The sequence below is a fragment of the Lissotriton helveticus genome, chromosome 11 (assembly GCF_964261635.1).
Source record: "Lissotriton helveticus chromosome 11, aLisHel1.1, whole genome shotgun sequence".
Lineage (NCBI taxonomy): Eukaryota > Metazoa > Chordata > Amphibia > Caudata > Salamandridae > Lissotriton > Lissotriton helveticus.
This window is the reverse complement of record NC_136072.1, coordinates 91,010,853-91,033,008: the sequence shown is the minus strand read 5'-3', so window position 1 is coordinate 91,033,008 and position 22,156 is coordinate 91,010,853. Positions and strand designations below refer to the sequence as shown.

The window sequence follows — 22,156 nt, the reverse complement described above, 5'->3', positions numbered from 1 at the left end:
GGCTGTAGCCAACCCCCTTCTGTGGGACCTCTCTGTAAGCAAAGAGCAGGCAAGGTAAAAGAATGTCCCATTTCCGCCTGAGCTTCTCTGGTAATCCCTTTATCATGCCTTTTAGGGTCTTGTTAAATCTCTCCACAAGCCCATTGCACTGTGGATGGTAGGGGGTGGTAAACTTGTAGTTTACTCCACACTCCTTCCACATTGCTTTTAGATAGCTGGACATAAAATCGGTGCCTCTATCTGATAATACCTCCTTTGGGAAGCCCACTCTTGAGAAAACTGCAATGAGGGCTTTTGCCACCACAGGTGCTGTGGTGGTCCTCAGGGGAATAGCCTCTGGATACCTGGTGGCATGATCCACTACCACCAGTATAAATCTGTTCCCAGATGCTGTTTGGGGGTCCATGGGACCCACAATATCAATTCCAACTCTTTCAAAGGGAACCCCCACCACAGGTAGTGGTATTAGGGGGGCCTTTGTTGTGCCACCTGACTTACCACTGGCTTGGCAAGTGACACAGGAGCGACAAAACTCCTTGACATTTTCTGACATATGAGGCCAGTGAAAGTGTGAAACAAGCCTGTCCCACGTCTTGTTCTGGCCTAAGTGTCCTGCAAGGGGAATATCATGGGCCAAGGTAAGGAGGAACCCCCTAAACTGCAGAGGTATAACCAACCTCCTGGTCATGCCAGGCTTGGGGTCTCTAGCCTCTGAGTAAAGGAGTCCATCATCCCAATACACAGTATGGGTACCTTGGGCATCCCCAGCAGCCTCAGCAGCAGCCTGCTGTCTGAGGGGTTCAAGGGAAGGGCAATCTAATTGAGCCTGCCTCAGGTCTGCCCTTGAGGGTCCCCCTGTCCCCAGAAACTCAACCTGGTCAGGTTCAAGTTCCTCAGAGACAGTCTCCTCTTGGACTGCTGAATCAGTTTCCTCTGAAACTTGATCCTCAACCTGGGGCAAGGTGGAAGGCTCAGCCTTTCCTCTCTTGCTCCTTCTCTTGGGTTGTGGTTGGTCTATTGTTCCAAGATCCACCACTGGTTCAGGAAGGCACTTCTTAGCCTGAGACCTTGTCACTGCAAGGACATGAGCTGAAATCCCTAGCATTTCTGCATGAGTCCTGTACTCCACTTCTGACCAAACTGAGCTTTCAAGATCATTGCCTAACAGACAGTCTACTGGGAGGTCTGCACTCACAACAACTTTCTTTAGGCCATCTACCCCTCCCCAGGAGAAGTTCACAACTGCCACACTATGGGAAGTAGTGGAGTTGCTTGCATTGGTCACTAGGTAACTCTCACCTAGTACAATCTGTCCAGGGTCCACAAAGTCAGGTGTCACCATTGTGACACTGGCACATGTGTCCCTGTAGGCCTGAGCCAGTTTCTCATTAATTAAAGGCGTCTGCCTATATTTGCCCAAGTTACTGGGACTCACTGTAGTGGACAAAGCTAGGTCCACATCATATAGGAGAACTGCCTGAGTAGGGATTCTGACTAGGCCAGATCCTACTTCAGTACCCAGGGTCAACCCTACTATACTCTTTGGTTGTGTTCCACCACTGCTGACTGTACTAGGGGGTGCAGGTGCTTTAGGAGCTGCAGTGGTGGGGACTAGATTTGTCTTGGTGCATTCACTGCCCCAGTGGGAAACTGATTTGCAGTTATTACACCAAGGTTTCTTTGGGCCATTATTATTCTTCTTTTTGTTTCCATTTTGGGAACCACCCTCCTTACTATTAGTTTGGGGGCCTGAAGACTTCTGGTCTTTTTCTTTATCTTTCTGATTTCCACCCTTCTGGTCTGTTTTCTTCTGGTCACCACCTTGGTTCTGGGGTTTCTGCTTAATCCTTGTTCTGACCCATTTGTCTGCCTTCTTTCCCAATTCTTGGGGAGAGGTCAGATCAGAGTCAATAAGGTATTGATGCAACAGCTGGTTTGTACAGTTATTAAGGATCTGTTCTCTCATTATAAGATTGTACAATCCTGTATAGTCTGAAACTTTACTTCCCTGCAACCAACCCTCCAGAGCCTTAGTGGCACAATCTACGAAATCAGTCCAGTCTTGAGTCTGTGCTTTTTGGGTGTCTCTGAACAACAACCTGTATTGCTCAGTGGTTAGGCCAAACCCTTCAATAAGAGCACTCTTCAAGACAGAGTAGTTTTTGGCCTCCTCAGGTCTAACTGTGAGGAGCCTGTCCCTCCCTTTCTCAGAAAAGGAGTACCATAAAATTGCAGCCCACTGATCCTGAGGAACCTGCTGTACCATGCAGGCTCTCTCAAGAGCAGTCATCCATTTGTGGATGTCATCCCCTTCCTTGTAGGGGGCCACAATTTTTGTCAGGTTTCTATTATCATAGCTCCTGTCTTTTTCTCTAGGAATATTGCTGCCACCAGTGGCATCTAAGCCACACAATTTCTGCTCTCTTGCCAAGGCAAGTCTAGCTTGAGCCAAGGCTACCTCCTCCCTCTCTATTTGGAGTTTGACAGCCCTCATTCTGGCCCTATGCTCTATCTTCTGAGAGGCAGTCATACCTCTCTGAGATTCTCTTGAGGCACTAGAAATATGAGAGTCCCCTGAGGGAGATCTCACTCTTCTGTTGCCTGGGAGAATGATATGGTTGGATCTGGGGAGGTGCTGGCCCTCTCCATTTCCCAGTAGGTCTACGTTGGCCTGGTTAAGCCTGGCAACTTGGACCTGGCTACCCCTCTGATCCTGATCTTCTGGGTCCTCTACATCTGAGTCCTCCTCCTCCTCTTCTTCCTCCTCTTCTCCTTCCTCTTGAGGGGTATCAGTTACAGGGGGGTTCACTCCATCACCTGAGTCTAAGGGAGCTTCATTTCCCTTCTCTAAGTCATCCTGCTCTAGAATGGCTATCAGGATAGGACATGTGGGACTTCTGCCCCTTTTTAACCCTCTTGATATGCACAGGGCAATCAAGTCCTTTCGGGTTAACTTGTCATAGCTGGAAGTTGCCTTGGTAAGGTCAACTGTCACAGGAGCAGACCCTGAGGCTTTTCCTGTGTCAGACATGACTGCTAGTGAGGTGTAAGTGGTGCACTTACCTACACTAAGTGTTTTCCTACTGTACCTTGCTAGTGAGTTGTAGTCAGGGTGTGCTAATCCCTTCAACCTACAACTACTAAGTTCAGTAGAACTTAATATGCTAAGCTTTTGATTTATATGTACCTAGAGGTACTTGATGTGATCTTTCAATTTGATAAAAAGATTGCAATGGTAAAACAACAGCAAGCTCAAATCCGCACCGCTGCTCACCAATGTGAGAAGTTGGCCTGATAGGTGATGTTTCCAATTCTGGAACCACCTATTATCAGACCAAACAATCCCTTATGGTGTCAGGTTGTAAGTCAACCTTGTTAGACAAGCTATCCTAGGGGTAGCATGGACTAAGCAGCCTAAAGGCTTAACTTAAGAGGTCGTGTTACGCGAGCTGTTTTACCACATACAATCCTGTAATATCAAATGAAAGGACACCACACAAGTATATATTATAAAAATATATGTGTTTATTACTAAAAACAATCCCCAGTATTCTTTATGAATAAAGGGGCACAAGCGTTAAATCAAAAGCACAGTTTAAACATACAAAGTTGCACAATTATGGATGAGGGCGGGTGGCCACTCAAACCATATACTAAACAAGTGGTATAAGAGATACCAATCGAACAGTGGTTAGGCCTAGGGCCTAGGGAATCGCTGGGAGCAGTCGGGACAAGCAATGCTGAAGTCGGGAGAGGCCCACGGGATTCGGGAGCAGTGCGGAAAGCGCACGCATGCACCAATGTTAACCAATGGTGCGTAAAAGTTGCAAAGTTAAAGTTTAAGGACACTTCCGCTGAACCTAGAGGAACAAAACTTAAGACATAGACCCTAGGGATGTGTACCAGTGTGGGAACACCGGCGGAGCAAAGTTACCTCACCCACAGGAAGCGGGTGCACAGGGTCGAAGTTGAGTCGGGTTTCGTCACGCAGGCTCTTGGTGCTTGAAGCTGAAAGGGCTGCAGGCGGGGTGAAAGAGGTGTCCGGTGGAGTCCAAGGGTGGACTCGAGTCGAAAAGTACCTGAAAGCAGAGGGGACGGAGTCTGGGTCACTCAGCAGTGACCAGGGTGGAACCAGGACGGAACCAGGCAATGTCGGGCGCAATCAGGTGGTCGTCGAGGAGCTTCTCTCCGCTGTCACGTGGGCTCTGGGGCATCTGCGACGTCCAGGAGCGGGTCACGATCTGTCCCACGAGGGCTCTCACCGTCGGCGTAGTCGGCTTCAAGTTTGGAGCAAACAACACTTGGCAAGAGCAATCCACGCGGAACCGGGAGATTGCTTCTCACTCGAACCAGGAAGGTCAGAGTGGGGGCTCCTTTTCAGGGGAGCTGGTGCAGATCTGGAGCAACCAGATTCACAGGTCGAATTTCAAAGTTCGTCGGTACAGGGGCCACTAGCCGGCTGGCAAGTGACCGGGCCAACGCGTTGAGCCAAATGGAGCAGAAGGGCCCCACGCAGCACTCGTCGAGTGTGGAGGGCTGAACTTCGGTGCAAGAGTGGCTCAGGGTTGGGGCTTCTCAAACCCCGGTGTACAGCTTCGAGGGTCACTCGTGGGCTGCACAGTCAGCGTCTCGTGGTCAATTCAAGATGGCGTGCCCCACGCTTCCGGTCGCCTCCACGGGTCTCAGCTCTGCAGAGACTGTGGATCGGGCTGTTGGAAGGCAGGCAAGCTTGATCTCGTCGATCTCTGTCGCTCGAGTTCCAGCGGGAACTGCGACAAAGCAGACGTCGATGGCTGGATGGTGCCTGTTTGCACAGGGTGGTCACTCCTTGACCACAAGGGAGATTCTTCGGGCTTCTACGTCGAGTAGGATGTCGAAGGGTCCAGAATTTAGTTTCTTATGTTTCTTCAGGATAATCTGAAGTGCATTGGCACTGCTCCCAGTCTTATACTAATTTTGGGGGCTGGATTACCTGCTAGGCCCCCTCCTATGGGTGGGACCCAGGAAGTGGGTGGATACACCCCCTTCCTTTGATCCAGGCCGCCCTGGCACGAGGGCTGGAGTGCCCCAGAACCGGTTTGGCCGGATTATGCAAGGGGCAGCCTTGTGCGCCCCAGGCAGTGTCTGGTTTCTTTCAAACCTCCCTGCTACAATCCACTATCTCCTGTCTGGAGGGTGGTAACACCCCCCTGCGACAGGAAACCCTTTGTCCAGGCCCCATTTGGCTGAGTTTCGGTCAGCTTCAGGGGGTCAGACTCTTGTCTGTGGCAGAGGCATCCATTTTGTGGATCTAAGGTCCTTTTAGAAATTAACCGCATTAAAGTAAAGTAACATGTCTTACCCCTCTAGAGGGGTGGAATGCTATCCCCGTCGCCAGAACTGGTGAGGGGATAGTATTCCAAATCGTATGACACCTTACACGACATGTTTTGATAAAGCCAAACCAAAGTTGCTATATAACCGCGAGGATTATAAGGCACTTAAGAGTATATGGTATGGCATTATCCTGAAACAGCTTAGGGAGTTGTTCCCGACAGCTGCAGACAGGCTCAGCTCATGCTAGAGCTCCATCTCACATTAAACCACGCACTCTGCCTCCAGGATTGATGAGGCCTTCCACAGGAGTGGCTCACAGGTTTATATGTGTCCAGATATAGGTTTAGATATAGGTATACTATATCTAAGTAAGGGGTGATTACACCACCTTACCCCAGCTGAGTGATCAGCCAGTTGTGTCAATTTAAGAACCAGCCAGGGGTGGCAAAAGATATGCTGCAGCCCCTGGTAGGCCTTGGTGGCCCCTATGCCCTGGGCACCTATAGTGCATTATACAGGGGCTGACAAGGAGTCCATTTCCAATTGTGGTATGTGCCTATAGCACATGTATTAGTAATTTAGTGAGAGAACAGCAGGCTGGGGGTCTGATCAGCAGGCCCACAGCCTCAGTAGTCGAAAACCAGTGAAGCAAAAAGCAAAAATTTGGGGTGACCATAGGATAGCAGACCCTACTCTCCTACACTCAGGCTCTGCCCTATCTTCCTACTGGCCTGGCATGTCACACAAGTCCTACAGAATGCATCTGAGGAATTCTTGAACGTTGGCCAATAAAAGTGGGGGGAAAGCCTTGCAAAGGTCTTGTCTTGGCTCTGGTGTCCTACCAGGGGAATTTCATGAGCCAGCTCGAGTAGGAAGACCCTGTAGCTGTGGTAGACCACCATTGCCATTGTTGTCCTGTGCACAGGAGTCTTAGGCACACTGAAAGGAGGTTGTCCTCCCAGTAAACATTATAACTTCCAGAGGCTTCATCTGCTGCTTGGTTCTTCAGCCTGTTGCCTCATGCCCTCAAGCACTGGACACTCCCTTTATGCCCTACAGAACTCTTCCTTGGTGAGTCCTTCTACATGCCACCCAGCAAGTGTAGGCAGGCCACCATGGGAAGCAGTGCCCTTCTCAGTGGACTCCGGGGTGGCCATTCCAGATGCACTATTCCATCTCACTGGGAGTACATTTGGGGGCTGGTTTCCCACTCCCTCTGCTTTCTCCTTCTTAACAGCTGGCTGGGCCATTATTCCAGGCTCCAGCCCTGGGCTGCCGTTGACTATGTTGTAGCAAAGATCCAGGCAGGTAAGCTCAACATCTCTACTTCCTTTCCTTCCAGGTAGTGTGTTTAAGGTCATTACCAAGCAAACAGTCCACAGGCATGGCAGGGCTCACGGCAATCCTTTGAAGACCTGAAACCCCTGTTTCCCCCCCACTCAAAGGGAACAAGGGCCACCCGCTCTGTTGACAGCTACCATAACTTGTTGGAATGCATTGGTAATCTCCTGCTCTGTGGACAACAGTTGACTCTTTATCATAGTCCTGTTGACACCTGTATCCTCACAGCTTCAAAACCTTGTCCATTGATGGTGACCCACTGCCTATAGGTTATAGTATTTGAGGGCATATGGATCTTAGGAACCATCTTGCTGTCACCCAGGGGCACTGGGGTAACCCCACTAAACTTCCCCCCATTAACTTGTACAAACTCCTCCCCTAGCACTACATTACCCACCCCTGTAGTATTTCCCCCCAGTGGGAGGTGGTGCTCTTTCTGGACACTTGGGATCACCTTTGTAGTGTCCACACTCAAAGCACTCATAGCTCTTGGGAGTTTTGGGCTGCTGACATTTGTCAGGGTAGTTTTTCTTCTGGTGGCCACATTGGAGTGAGAACCAGGCCCTTTCACCTTTCAGTCCCTTGCTTGCATAATCCAGGAAACCCACCCCTGAATCGAAGCCTATATTTTGCGGGAGTCAGTCCAAACTCATTGACTAAGATGACCTTCATAGCAGTGTAGCATTTCTGTTCCTTTACCTCTGGTGTGAGAGTGTGTCCCTCCCCACTGTGGGCATATACCTCCATAAACCTAAACTTCCACCCCTGAACTCCTCTGGGACCTTGTGTGCTCTAAGAACCACTTCATAGGCTGCAAACCATTTGTCTACATCATCTCCCACCACATAACTGGGCACCAAATCCTTGGGTTACCGGCCTCTGGACTCACCAGTGGACACTGCAGGTATGCTTCCACCATTTCTGTTGCTGGACCCCACTTGTAGGGCTCTAATGGTCAGCTCTTTGAGGCTGAGCTCATGGGTTATTTTCCTCTCCTCTACGGCCAGCCTCCTTTCTTCCCGAGCCTGCTCCAACTGAGCAAGCTCCAGCTTTAATTTCCTTTCCTCCCTCCTGTTTACCTGCAACTCTGGGGACAGGTTGTTATAGGAGGCACGGCTCCCTGCTCTGGGAATCACTGCAGCTTCCAGCACAGTGTTGGCTCCCTTAACAGGCAGTCCCAGAGCCATATCAGACTCCAGAATCAGACCATGCTCCTACTCTGGAATTTCCTGCTTATCCTCTTGATTGTCATCCCCTGCAACCTGTGTCTCTGCCCAGGCTCTCAAGGTATTCTGCAGCTCCACCTTCTTGGTGAAGTCTCTTGTCGAAACCTGAAAATCCTTGCAGAAATCTATCAGCTGAGGCGGAGTGTAGACCTCTAGCTCGGCCAGCTCAAAATCAGTTCCTGCAGGTGCAGGTACTGCTTCTCCAGAGTGAGACATAATTTAGCAGAAGAAAATCAAAAGGCCAATCGGGGAGAATTGAAAAAAATAGAAATGGTCTTAGTATAGAAGACAGAAAGTAGTCTATAACTGCACGTTTTTTGCCTCTTATTAGGTTAGGGTTAGGATGGAAGTGGTGGGTGGTTAGTGAGAGCTCACATAATTTGTGATTTGGTAGTTCTCCATGCCTACGCCTGGTGATTTATGCCACTCACCAGAAAGTGAATGTTGTGTACATTGTGGACCTATGTGTATGACTCATGGATTTTGGCATTGAGATCAATGTTTGTGAAAAGGCCCACCACAGTTAAAAATGAAATGTATTCAAACCACCTAATTAAAGGTTATTTTTATATGCTGCATGCACTCCTATCAGAAGATGATTGTTGGCCAATCACACCTGTTACCTTTCAGCAGTGTATGTTGATTTGTTAGATTGCAACTTTTCCCCAAAAATGAATTTGACCATTTCTTTTAGGTGCCTCAACGGACAACATCTATATCCCCTGCACTAGCGCGAAAGAACTCTCCAGGAAATGGCAGTGCCCTCGGAAGCAGGTTAGGAACGCAACCAGTACGAGCAAGGTACACATTTTAGCATTAACCTTCATTTTGATCAAATACAATGACATGACACTAGTGGAAGCAAGAAAGTGACATCCTAAACATTTTCTTGGGAATGGGTTAGTCAGTGATACACAGTGCTACTAAAGAGCTACTGTGAAGAGACTATTTACTGGGAAGATACTATTTATAAAATAAGGTAATGTGTGTATTTGTGTTGTAGTGGGTACAATATGTCTTTGTAGTTTTGTTTTTTCCGTAGACTCTTTAACCCCCTTTTTCTCCTTTCCTCATACTTCACCATCAGGTCACTCAAACCACTAGACACTTGCTACACCACCATACTATTAGGAGGAAACATTGGATTTTACAATACAAAACCCTTTTCTCTGTGGTGAAAAAGGAATCTGTGTGGGGCATCAGGTGGGTCAGGTGTACACACAAAATATACCTGCAAAGCATTGATCTTAGTCATGCATGGTGCAAGTTTATGTAAACAACAGCTATCTTTTTCCAAGCACCAAGAAGCCATACCATTGTGGGTGTATGCTATAGGAAGAAGGGAGCTCACCTTCAACCAGGAGGGACACAATGATGCAGGCGATGGGAAGGGAGATAGCAATGCCAATCAAGGGATTGATGATGCTGCTGGTGCAAGCAGAGGGTGGTCTGAGTTACTGGTTGTTACTGGGTACAGGCAAACCAGTATTTTCCTTATGTAAGATGTAGGTGCCCTGCAGTGTTCCTCTGTTATCCAGTCCAGGGGTCCCACGAGGCGTGGGTGATAGACCAGTGATGGGGCCGAAATGGTGGGAGATAGGAGGACTTTATTTTAGAATATGAAAGAAGCTCCAACTTGAAAACCTGAACAGAATTCTGAAGGAATACAGCCAGCATCACAGGATTTGTTTGCTAATATTTAGAATCACATACAAAGTCAATAAACAGCATATGCTAAAATCGCAATATTGAATGCTGTTATCCCAATCCACTCTGTGTATGCTATCTTTGTGTTGCACCTGGGTGATACACCATGTTTGTTACTCTCGGGCTAGAGTGCTAAATTATATTTTGAAACTGTAGCAGAAACGATTACCTAATAGAAGTGTACTTTATTCACATAGGTAGAATTAAAGATGAGTGGCCCCTATACAATGCTCACTGTGATCATGTGAGTGAGTGTTGTCCATCTTTCATTTCCACAGTGCTATGGAAATTAAAGATAAACAACAGCGCTAGGGTACAGTCAGAGTGCAAATGGCATCGCACTAAATTTGGCACCCAGCGAAAGGACATTGGTTGCACCTCCCTTATGCTGGCACTGATTCCAGCTGGAAAAATCAAATGAGGCTTTGCCAGCAACAGAAGCCAAGCCTCATTTTACATTTGTTTGTTTTTGGAGGGAAGCGTTCACTGCCACCCTCTGCTCTAAAAAAAAAAAAGTGACCCCTTCCTTCCACTACTCCTCTCCCCAACATACCCATACATACATTTACTACCTGTTGACATCGGGTGGTAAGTATATGTGGTAAAACCAAGTGTAATACTGCATTTTGTGTGGTTGTAGGACATGAAAAATAAGTGATAAAGGTAAAATGGCATGTGGTTTTACTATGGCCCTAGTACCATGCAGCTCATAACCAGGACCCATGTGCGCACTTGCAGTCATGCCATCCTCACAAGTCAGCTCATGTGTAAACACAATCTTGTTAAGTAAAGGGAAAGTATGGTGTTTATTTAGGTGCAAGGGGTAGTTCGAAAGATTTCCAGTTGAGGGCTCCACCCTGATTGCCTGAGAACTGTTGTGATAAAGAGGCGACACAGTTCTAACATATCAGTCATATCTTTGTACACAGTTCTACTCCCATGTATCCATTACTAATATTACATTATCATTAGGGCTCCCGGTTTTATGGTATTTATTTTTTCTATATTTCCGTCTGTATTTATCAATATTTATTTTTTCTAATTTCTTTCTGGATTTATCCATTTTTATTTAGTGTTTTCGATATAAATGAAGCTGCAATGGGTATTTTTCCACATTTATTTGACTGATAAATGCATATTCGCATTTGAATGTCCAAAAGGTTTCAGCAGTATACAGTGTAATAGAGTTATCTGAAAACACTTGTATTGTACAATATCATAAGTAACTGAATATCTGCGCTTAATTAAGCTTAATTATGAAATCTATTGTCTTTTTTTATCTCCCCTACCTCTCAATCTGTACACCTACTGACATGGCACTCATGATTGACAGTAGAAAAAAAACATCCAAAGAAGACCCATTTTCCGTATTTTTTCTGTATTTAAAAAAAATACAGTCCAGAAAATAAATAGTTTTCTGCCTGTATTTATCTGTAAAAATCAGTAAAATTGGAAAACTGGGAGCCCTAATTAGGATCACAATCGAATAGAATTGTAAACTGTTTTCTGATAAATTTATCATTTAAGTCTGGTGTCTTAACAGTAATCCTGATCTTCGGAGAACAGAGCCTTTCCTTGAACCTCCCATCCAGAGGACAAGCAGCGGAAGTTCATCTAGTTCTAGTACCCCAAGCTCCCAGCCAAGTTCTCAAGCAGGGTCTCAGCCTGGATCTCAAGCAGGGTCCAGTGAGCGTAACAGAGTGACAGGTGAGATGTTTCTCAAATCCTACTGACTGTTTTCTCTTCAAACTCTAGGCTGTCGTTCTCACATACCACTTCAGGATGATATCCGTTAAGTCCATTTATTGAATATTCATTTTGTCTCTATTTTTAGCAGATTTATCTACAACCATAGTTAAACCCAATGCTGCTGTTCTTGTGAGTTCTGCGGCGCTCTGCGCTTTTTCACTCAGATTTGTCCAATGAATTTCATATAATGTTCAATGGGAATTAGGCAGTAGTACCATTCCATGTTAATAATGCCAATTACACATCCATCTATTTGGTATCTGTGGTAATGGCTTTGATCCCATATCATTTCTGTGTGCTACACAAAAGGATTGATCCACTCCCATATATCTATAGCAATGTTTAATTGAATGAGATTTGATAAGATTAACAGCTTGTGGATCCAATAAGCAACAATGTACTTGTTGGAGACATGTGATTTGAAAATTGTCAATGTGCACATCAGTTAATATCATTTGAAATTTATTTTTCCTAGACTACTAAAATGCTTTAGTTTACATAACAATCTACTTAAAAAAACTACCAATAAGCTTTGAATACAAGATTATGCATTGATTGCACGCTTATTTTGGAGTGATCTCTCCCTGCTATTGTATTTCAAAATGCTTAATATGCAGATTATCCCTGAAAGGTAGGTCCAGCAGCTATCTATTAATTTCTTATGTGATAAGAAATGAAAATAACAGTCTTGATTGGTTTTCAGCTGTAACACCCATACCTGAAGGTTCACCCATACCACCCCATGAACCTCCAAAGGTGAAACAAGAAGATAGCAGGGACATGACCCGCCCCAGTCGACCTGCTGTGAGTATAAAAATAAATTGTAACAAAATTAAGTAATAATTTGAGAAAAGCAATGCATATGTTTGCTTACTAGTCAAATGGTAAATAAGGACAAATTGCGGCACGAGGTGCAAAATGTTAAAAATTTCTTCATCTCAGCATCCTGCCAGACTACCAAATTTTAACCTTTTTCCAAAATTAATTCAAACTTGTTTCATTTTTTATTAATATGTTCTGGCTCTGACCACCATTCAGATTGTCCCTGATATGCAAAAACCATGGTTATTGCAAAGCGCTAAACGTGCTGCAAGTTTGGACAAGATCTGACCTGGATTCTGCTGCTAATATGCTTAATGCAAGCACCATTAGCTGTGTATTTCCCTTTAAAAGCTCACCTGAGATGAACTGTTTGTGTACATTTAGGCAAACATTACAATAAATTTTTCTATGAGTTTAGTTCAGTTATTCTCAAACGGATACATGGTTATTTTTAAATTTGCTCAACTAGTTTGTGTTGCCTGAATTACATTTTTTCCCTACTGTGTTGATGCAATAGATTCTTGCAATAAATCTAAATCAAATAAACACACCAGACCCCATCTCTTGCATTCATGTTCTAGAAGGTACTACTTATGCCTGCATCATTAGTGAGCTAATATTGTTTTTGAGAAATATATGTATGTGCTTGAATTGTAGAAGAGATTATTGCTTAGACCCCAAGTACCTGGAAGGATGAAAGGTTTTTCGGTCAGTACAGGGAGGTTCTACCTAAAAATCATTGAGAACAGAGGCAAGAGTCAAATACATGGATAGTGTGTAAGAGAGTGGCATATTAGAGTATAAAGGGCATAATCTAATGGTGTTGAGGTGTTAGTTTCGGTGGAAAAAGATGGAGGTAGGTGTATGAGTTACCATTTTTGAGAGATAGGGCCCAAGTTATAGTTTGGTAGACAGGGTACTCTGTTACAACCACAACAGCGTAAGTACCCTGCTTGCCAAATCCTCTCTCCTTCCACCTCATCTAGATATGGGCAAACCTTAAGTACTCTTTCAAGAAATATACCGAGATGATCGCTGGGCCACCAGTCCTCTCAAAATTTGGCAAGCGGAATACCCTAGGGATGATGAAGGCAATGTCCTCTGCCATCCCAATGGACACTACTGCATCCGCAGACTTTAAATCAGGCTGTTATTCTTTATTGGAAGAGGGTGAGAATAAACTGAGCTGTCTTATGTTAGTGGTGTTTTGGATAAATGTTATAAAGGGATAAAGAGATTCTGTCAAAACTTCAACCCCCAATCTCTACATTGGATACCCATCACATCCTCATTACTAGGGGTGGGCGGAATTTGCGTAATCGCGTTACGCAAATCTCAGCGAAATGGTAAAATTTTTCGCGAACACGCCGAATTGCATGTTCGTAATGCTTTTTTCCAGTTCGCAATTGCTGTTTGCGTGTTCGGGGGGAAATATATCACGAAGATGCATTTTGAGAACGCGAACAAGCAAAAAATTTCGCAAAGTCGCGGAACGCAGAATTTTGGGCAATTTCGCACTCTCCCCGGAACGCAAAATTACCCAAATTCCACAAATTCAGCGAGCGCAACATAATTTTCCGCCCAGGCCTACTCATTACCATAACTTCAACAAGGTGAATGTACTATTCTGACTCATGTTCTAGACAACATAAATATCCAAGTGCAATTTTGAAGAGAAGTTAGTTGAAGGTGTGAGGTTGTTCTACATCAACATGATAACTTGTTGATTTGATATCAGTACCTGTGAAAGATGAAAACTGTGCTATCACAATGCATGTATTTTGCTTTTCTCTTAAAATGTTTTTGTTAAAATGTTAAACTAAGGTCAATGAACTAACACATTTAATTTAATTTGTAACTGTCTGTGCCTTTCATCTGCCTTTCTGCTGTCCTGGTTTTACCCTCTGATGCTGATTAATGTTCTCTCACACACAGAGCTATAAGAAAGCAATAGATGAGGTTAGTGATGTCTTTTCTTGATTGATCCTGCTTATGTAAGGTTGACTAGTTAGAGCTTAACGTCAATTCATATTATTTCACTGTTGGCATCTAAAAAGAAGTTGTCATCGTATTTCAAAATTCATTGCACTCATACTTTTTTTTAATGTATATTCTATCCATGAGAACTACATTACATTTTCATTCTCCTCCTAATGTTCACCTTCATAGCATACTTATATAAAGGCCTCAAAAAGAGATTTGCTGATGTTTGATGAATGTTATCAGTCGAGAATAGGTTCTAAGGGTATTTTGTATGTGACTGTGAACTTCAGTGAGTAGGAACGCATTGATTCATGTTATTTCATGATAGTTTTCAAATACGTATTGACCATAATAAAGTGTTTAAGATTCTTATTCAGGGTGTTTTTATCTTCTGTATCCATGGTATACATACTGGGTTATATGTTCTGCAGAATTTTTGATTAATTGTTAAAAGAAACATGTCTATGCAACATAGCAATTAGGAAACTGTAGATTTTACTATGTTGAAACTATTTGAAAAGAAAAGTATAGAAAATAATTTGAGAATATATATGGTTGCATAGTTTAAACAATATGCTTAAGGGCTTGACAATCGTAATCAAGCAATTTAAAACATTTCTTTGGTGTTAGTTTGTGCACGTAGTTGAGGTTATTGTCCAGCCTTCATTATTCAAGAAGCTGTTGTATTTTAATGGTTAGTATTAACAACATGCTCATTAGTAAATGTCATTCAGTCAGAAAAATAGGCTTCTAGGAAGTTTTACATCTAATGTTTAGCACACACAAGAGTCATATAAACAGTGAATTTATTTAACTACATCTTGTTCTGTAATGCTGGCAGAACCACTTAAACCTCACTCATTTTGGTGTCTGTTTTTATGTTCTTTCTTACCTTCTATGCTTATCCATGCCATTTTAAGCAATTTGCTTGTGTTACTTCCTTTACATTATTTTCCCACCCAGTTACTCGTCATTAACAATTACTTCTCAATGTACCTAAGAAGCCCAGCAGTCACACAGGAAATGATGGCTACCTTTCTAGCAGTCTAACTAGGCTCACAGCTGGTGCAGATATCTCCTTTAAAAGTCTTTTCCACAGTCTCATATGGTCTGCACTCAAACAACCCTTCCTCTGACCAATTGTTGATTGTTTTTTCGATAGTGCTAGTAACTTTTGTTTTTCAGACATAATATCCACCGGTCGGGTGCAAATCCTCGCATTGTCTTAGTAACATGTTCAGTTCTTTGAACGAATATCGTACCTTAGTAGTCAATCTTTCTAAAATGGTATGCCAATATAGTATTTCCCATGAGTAAGTTTCATACTTCCATTTTGATGAACTGATGGCTGATTTTCAGTGGAAGAACTGCAAATTAGCTGTTACTGTAATTAGGGTTTGAATCACACAGCTCAAAAGAAATCACCTTCAAATCTCATTGAGAAGCAAAAGATTTGGCTTAATATGTGTATCTAGAAACTATTGTGTTCATATCTTCTTTAATGTGCTTCTTTAATGTTGGATTTTCACACAGAAGTCTTGGATCTTTATTTTTCTGTTAGTCATTTGACAAAATATCTCAAAGGAGAAAAGAGAAATGATAGTCCACAGATTTCTGTCATCCCAGAATATTCTCACATTAGTCATTGAGAGATTCTGCTGAAACTTGGTGCCCTTTATCTAGATTTAGATGGTAACAAAACAAACTCTTCCTTCTATAACACAAGTAATATAAGCCACAACAGTGACTCCCAGGGCAAATTCTGATTTTGTTATGCTAGCCAAATGTTCAGATATGTAAAATTGTTTTCTGCATATAAAACAATGATGTTAAGTGAGGTTTTGTATCTTTGAGATCATTGCATTGTAGAACCCAGAAACTATGTGCACTGCCCCAAACTCCATTTTGTTTTCAATTAATATTTGGGGAACAGAAAATACATTCAACACATTTTGTAGAAAATCAGTTTTTGTAGTGTTTATATTATAGATGCCACGCAGAACCCTGTAATATGGATGTGAAAGGATGAGACCATAAATTCACATCTTTACATTTGAAATTGTATTGTTTACACATTTGACTCAACGATATTACCACTGAAATTATTGATTCAATCAGTGATATGAATGTGGATGTCTTTGGTTGTCATGCTTTGAATTAGCAGTATGTCACCCAAATTCAGAGGAATAGTAGTGTTATAATTGATGCCATATCTTCTTGACATCTCACATATTGGACGTAGCTTTAATCTTCTCTACATGCCCACATGTCATTTAAGATTTCAAAATAAAGTACAAAACTTATGTGTGAAATCTGTTCCTCTGCCTCTTAGTTCTGAAAATGAGTTTTTATTTAGATTTTACCCCTCTTTCAAGAGTTACACTTTTTTTCTGATGTTTGATGAGTAGGATTTTTTGCAAATACTGTTGATGCCACTTCTATTCTTACTTCAAAGTTAAGAGGAACATTGTTGGTTTGTAAGGTAGATACTACTAGAGTGTCATTATTTAGGCGACTGTCTTTTCACATGGAACGTGCACCTGCAAAGGCTACCAAGCCATGAAACTAATTCACACACATTTTTGCTGATCCTTGAAACAGTAACTAGTTTCCTTCCTTGGGCGGTTGAAGATTTTGATGATCCAGCAAGAAAATGTGTAGATTCCATTTAAATTCATAACTTAATCCTGGCCTAAAATGTAAACCCCTAAATTATACAATATTTATTCACTTTTACATCTTACAATGTTCAAAATATCTTTGGCAGTTAAATGTAGGGAATCTGTAGTAATAGAATTGAATTGGATAATGCAGTTTGATTTTCTATTATTTACTTTTGACCTATATTTGGCTATCGCATTTCCAGAATAGAAGCCTACTGTGGAAAGCTAGAAGTGAGGACTGGGCTGGAAACCAAAATTGGCCTGTCAAAAATGTTCAAACCAGCCCTCATACTGAAGGAGGCCTGACTTGAATGGAGTAGTAAGGTATTCATAGTTGGGACACAGCAGCCCATCCAATTTTGAAAACAGCCCGTGAGCCTGCTGCCCAATTCGAAATGTCAGACCGGCTATTTCACCAGAACAGCCCTGATGCAATCCAATGAATCTCAGTATTCACATCTCTCTCTGATAAAACTGGCAGTGCTTTCGTGAATCTTTCATGATTTGAATAGGATATTCATATTACAATGCTTCACTTTGTATGCATTCATTTCAAATTGATAGCACACATTTCCTTAATAAAATCCTGAAAACTTCATTCAAAATCTTATTGTTCTCCATTTCAAGTAACTCTCAAATCTCTTTGCATTTAAAGTGTTATTGGTATTGCCACGTATGCCTCCTTAAACATGTATACCCAGTGGAGAGGTCAAATTGACACTAGAGCTCATTGTTTGTTTTTGTTCGCTCCCCCCCGATCTGACCTTCTATAAGAGTTTCTCCAGCATCTGTTGTCAGGAGGGAGATTATCATCTCAACAGAATAGGTGGTGCTCCTTACTGCACTGATTGCTGGCATTGTCAGTTGTGCTTAGTGCATCTGATCTGGCATGATGTCCCTATGAAAAGTCCCTCTTGCTCACAGTAGTGTGAGTTTGTGCTGTTGTTAAACTTTGCCTCTGGCAGACAAAATCCCATGACTTGGAAGAACTTACAGGTTTCTTGCAAATAATGTCTCCTTCTATTAAATCTCGCTCTCTCACCAGATAAATTATAATGTTTCTCTTGTAGTTCTACAGGCACATTTTATGAAGTATAAAATAAGATCATGGGCCCCAAATATAGGAAACTACATTCAGTTTACACAAAAAATGTTTAGCGAAAGAGCAGGTGATTAGAAGCTCCAGGTTTTTCACAAGGTGTAGTTGTGCATGACACCCTATTGCCTATAATTTAGAGTCTGATTTAGAGTTTGGGTTACTCCATCATAAGCGTGATGGATACCCAGTCCATCGTATTAAAAGTGCCATTGGTTGTAAACCACTTGTAATACTGCAGATGGGATATCTGTCCCGTTTGTGATGAAGTAACTATTCCGCTGAACTCTAAAGCAGGCCTTTAGATTTATATTTTTTTGGCTCAACTCTGGGGAGTATATGAATGTTGACTGTTCAGCACTGATTTACACTGTGATGTCTTTAAACTTTGGCTCAGTAGTGTTGCAAAGCACCAGTTTTGTGAGGTTAAAGAAATAAATAAGTAGTAATCGATGATATATTCTAAGCATTTTGAAACTTTATTAAAAAGAATCCTAAGTACTTGATTTACTAAGCATTTTTTGTTGGCTGTGGGCATAGTATTTTCTGCTGTTAAACTAGAACCCATTGCTTTTTGAAAATCCTGAGGTGTTGGGCAAAACCGGTATTCTACCTTTACTACGCGGTCATTACTTTGTATTACCATTACTACGCATATTTTAGTTCGCAAATGCCATTACTTAGCATGCATTTACTTAGCATGCATTTACTACACATGTTCCATTACTTAGAATGCACTTACTACGCATAATGGAGTTACTGGGCAAATTAAGTTGCGTTCAGCTTTTGCGGTACTAGGGTATTTTTAGGGGTCAGGGTGGGTTAGGGTTTAGGGGTGCATGGGGAATTTTGAGGGTTCAGGCTGCATTTAAGGTTTTGGGGTGCTCGGCTATTTTTGGCGTTCAGGGTGCATTTAGGTTTTGGTGTTCTGGGCTATTTTAGGGGTCAGAGTGGGATATGGTTTTGGGGTGTAGGGGGCACTTTTAGGGTTCAAGGTGCGTTTAAGGTTTTGGGGTGCTGGGGTATTTTTGGGGGTCAGGGTGAGATAGGGTTTGGGGTGCTGGGGTATTTTTAGGGTTCAGGCTACGTACGTGCCAAGGGATAGGTTACTATTACAATTATTTTTTTGTTTTAAAGTACCAATAACGCGTTGTAATGGTATGCGTAATAATTAACTGCGAAGTAAAAGCTTTCTTAATGTATTTGTATGAATTTGCGAAGTAAAAGCATGCACACTAAAATCATGTGTAGTAATGGTATTTGCGAAGTAAAAACTTCAAAGTAAATGCCAGCTGAGTAAAGGTTTGCTAAGTAACATCATATATTCGGCAAAAACAGCTTTCGCCCAGACAAATTGATTTATTCATTAAATGTATGTGCATGGAGCATGCCCAGCCATTTGGACAGAGGAGTCCTTCGGTTAACATGTATTACTTCAATTGATTAAACACTGTTGGATAAGTATTTGATTACAAATAGTGTAAAAGTGTCTGCCTAACTGATGACATTGTGTAAAGGCTTCAGGACTATTTGGGCCAACATGAAGCAAGTAGCACTTGAATCAAAGTTTCATGAGCAGAGCTATTATTAATAATATTAATATTATTATTATTATTATTATTAATGAACTCAGAACCATGTTCTCCACTCTACACAAAGTGACAATAACAATGGCTGTTTGAATACAGTGAAAGAGTCAGAAGTCAGAGTGGTGAAGGTCAAACTTTATTACATGCTACAACCCCAGGGTGGTTATTCCTGACCAGCTAGCTTCTAGATGGTAAACTTCAGAACTCCCACATCAAAAAGAACACATTAAACATTCATAACACACTCTTTAAGGCATAACATATATCTTTCTCTTCCCAATTAAACAACATTTAGAGTACACTATGTACAAAGGAAAACAAAGTGAATAAAAACAAAAAAAATAGCGATCAAATATGCCGAAGCACCCTCCATAAAAATTTGGTAATATTAAAATTGCATGAGAAAATTCTGGAGAACTACATTATGGGTGAAGAACAGAAAGGCAAGCATGAATCAACATGAATCTACTGCATCCTTCCTCTCACTACTGATCAGTATCCTCTTCCCTACACACACACCACTCATTTGGAACACTACCACTTGCCTCCAATTCCACTTCAACATAAAATAGTTGTTTCATACATCTTTGATTCATTCATCTTCAGCCGAGCCCCTTATCCACGCTGGCACTAGTTTGACCCTCTTCTCCTGACTGCAGAGACTTCTCAGTAACAATATTTAATTATACACGTCTCCAAAAATTCTTCACTTTATGCTGAATGGGTACTGCATTCTGCTTCATCACCATCTTATGTACCTAGATTCTGAGCTGGACCGCCTCCCCATCCCAACTCGTCTCTGAATAACATCTTTGGGATCTCGAATAATTTCATCAATGGCGGTGTCTTCTACAACCATAACTTGATTTGGTGCCTTGGGATTATGCTGATATGCAAATTGCCTGGATGTCTGTCTGTGCAGTTGCAAAATATATTTAAACTTTAGCGTTCACTTTATTCAACCACCCTTGATCTGCAAAACCTTAACTAACATTTAAGTTAACATTTGTTTTGACAGTCTTGCTATTCTAGTCTGTTTAAATCTCTTATAAAGAGTATGCTAATTGTTTTGCGGTTCACTGAAAAAGAATATGGCCATATGGAATATGTGATATTTAGTTTTTTCAACAAGTTTCTTTCTCCCAATCCTTTAACTCTGACTGAATGCACCGATGGGCTCCATTGGTCACAAATATAGGCAGAAGTGGTAAGCTTGATAAATAAATTGCTGTGTTGTTCATGTGCATGGTGTGTGTCAAGAACATTATAACCTTTTGTACCCAATGTTTTCAAATTTCTGTTCCACCATTTCCTCTGGCATTGCATTTATAATTGTTTGAAAAAAAACAAAGGCCTCTTCTCTACAGGCTGGCTGCAATGTTCTTTCATTTTTCAATTGCAATTGTTTTTCTATGTGTTTGGAAGTGTGGTCAAAGCTGTGGTAGACCGAAAAATGATTTAGTGAAAATATAACTTACTTGCATCAGTATTTCCTTCAAACTACCTCTTCATCTTCATTTTGAGTGACTCTTGTTACAACTTATATTAATTCTCAAATGAAGTACAGTTTAACCACCCCCCACCACCACAACCCTGTGGTATTATAGAAGCATTTGCATGGAGTCTCTATTGCCGTGAGCTATTTGTGGATTGGAAATTGAGATACAATAGTTCCCTTGAATAGTTTTGGTGACGCTGAACTATTTAACAGTGAGATATCACTAAATATGTTTTAGATTGATGCTGTACACCTGTGAGTGTGAATAATACATTTGTTTAATAATTTAAGCTCTGTATTCCCACCCACAGACCACCATATAGCTTCAGGAAACTAAGTTCAAATATAAACTCAAAATATGCATTCAAATGAAAATCAAACATTGGTATTATTTTGTTTAATATAATATTCATGAGGAAGCAGTAACATTGCCCATGCAAAAATTCACCATCTCACTCCATTTCTTTTCTCTTATTTGGCTTTATCTCTTCATATAATATATATTTATAATTTCTTAATAATTTCAAAGCAAAAGGCAATAAGATAATTCATACAAATTTTCTATGTTATAATCCACCCTTAAAATATATAATGCATACTTATTGAATTTATACAGATTTCATCACTATTTAAATCAAATCACATTTTGTCATCAATATTTGCAAAGTTCTACTAAGGAAAGTAGTAATAACACAAGAGTATTCTATTAAAGTATAATGCATATAAAGTGTATTTTATTGGCAGAAGAGTGTATTAATGCAGTCATTACAAATGTTATAAGTTAGAAAACTGACAAAATAATCCGGTATTGCTTTTTATGCAAAACTGCATTGATAATAGTTCTGATTAATTTTGCTGTAATAGTTTAATAATGGAATTTGTGTTCAATTTACCATCTAATTTAAAATTATACGTTCATTTAGCATATTCTTTTTTTGTGAAATGTTTTAAAGTAAAGTGGTTCAAGTTCAAGGGGATCCACATGAGCTTCAATTGATTTTTTTAAATATAACAGATATTAAAATTGATTTGCTCATGTCATGTATTTATGATGTTCCTCACTTGTCTGATGTCAACACAGTTTTCCACTCAGTATGATATTGACTAAACTCTAACTCTTCAACAAAATATGTGTAGTTTTACTTTACATTACTTGTGTGCACAGT

The 22,156-nt window shown here is 41.6% G+C and overlaps 1 protein-coding gene across 17 annotated transcripts in view; it reads left to right on the top strand.

Moving 5' to 3' along the window:
• The window catches only part of TNIK (TRAF2 and NCK interacting kinase), an 808,148-nt gene that overhangs the window by 711,981 nt on the left and 74,011 nt on the right, over positions 1-22,156 (top strand). For 8 of the 17 annotated variants that reach the window (XM_078666208.1, XM_078666200.1, XM_078666207.1 and 5 more), the window contains 4 exons: positions 8,578-8,684; positions 11,134-11,297; positions 12,043-12,143; positions 14,097-14,120. In XM_078666208.1, the coding sequence (XP_078522334.1) occupies positions 8,578-8,684; positions 11,134-11,297; positions 12,043-12,143; positions 14,097-14,120 (396 nt within the window). The remainder of the gene's footprint in view (positions 1-8,577; positions 8,685-11,133; positions 11,298-12,042; positions 12,144-14,096; positions 14,121-22,156) is intronic. The other 9 variants (XM_078666210.1, XM_078666209.1, XM_078666203.1 and 6 more) reach the window with 2 other exon arrangements.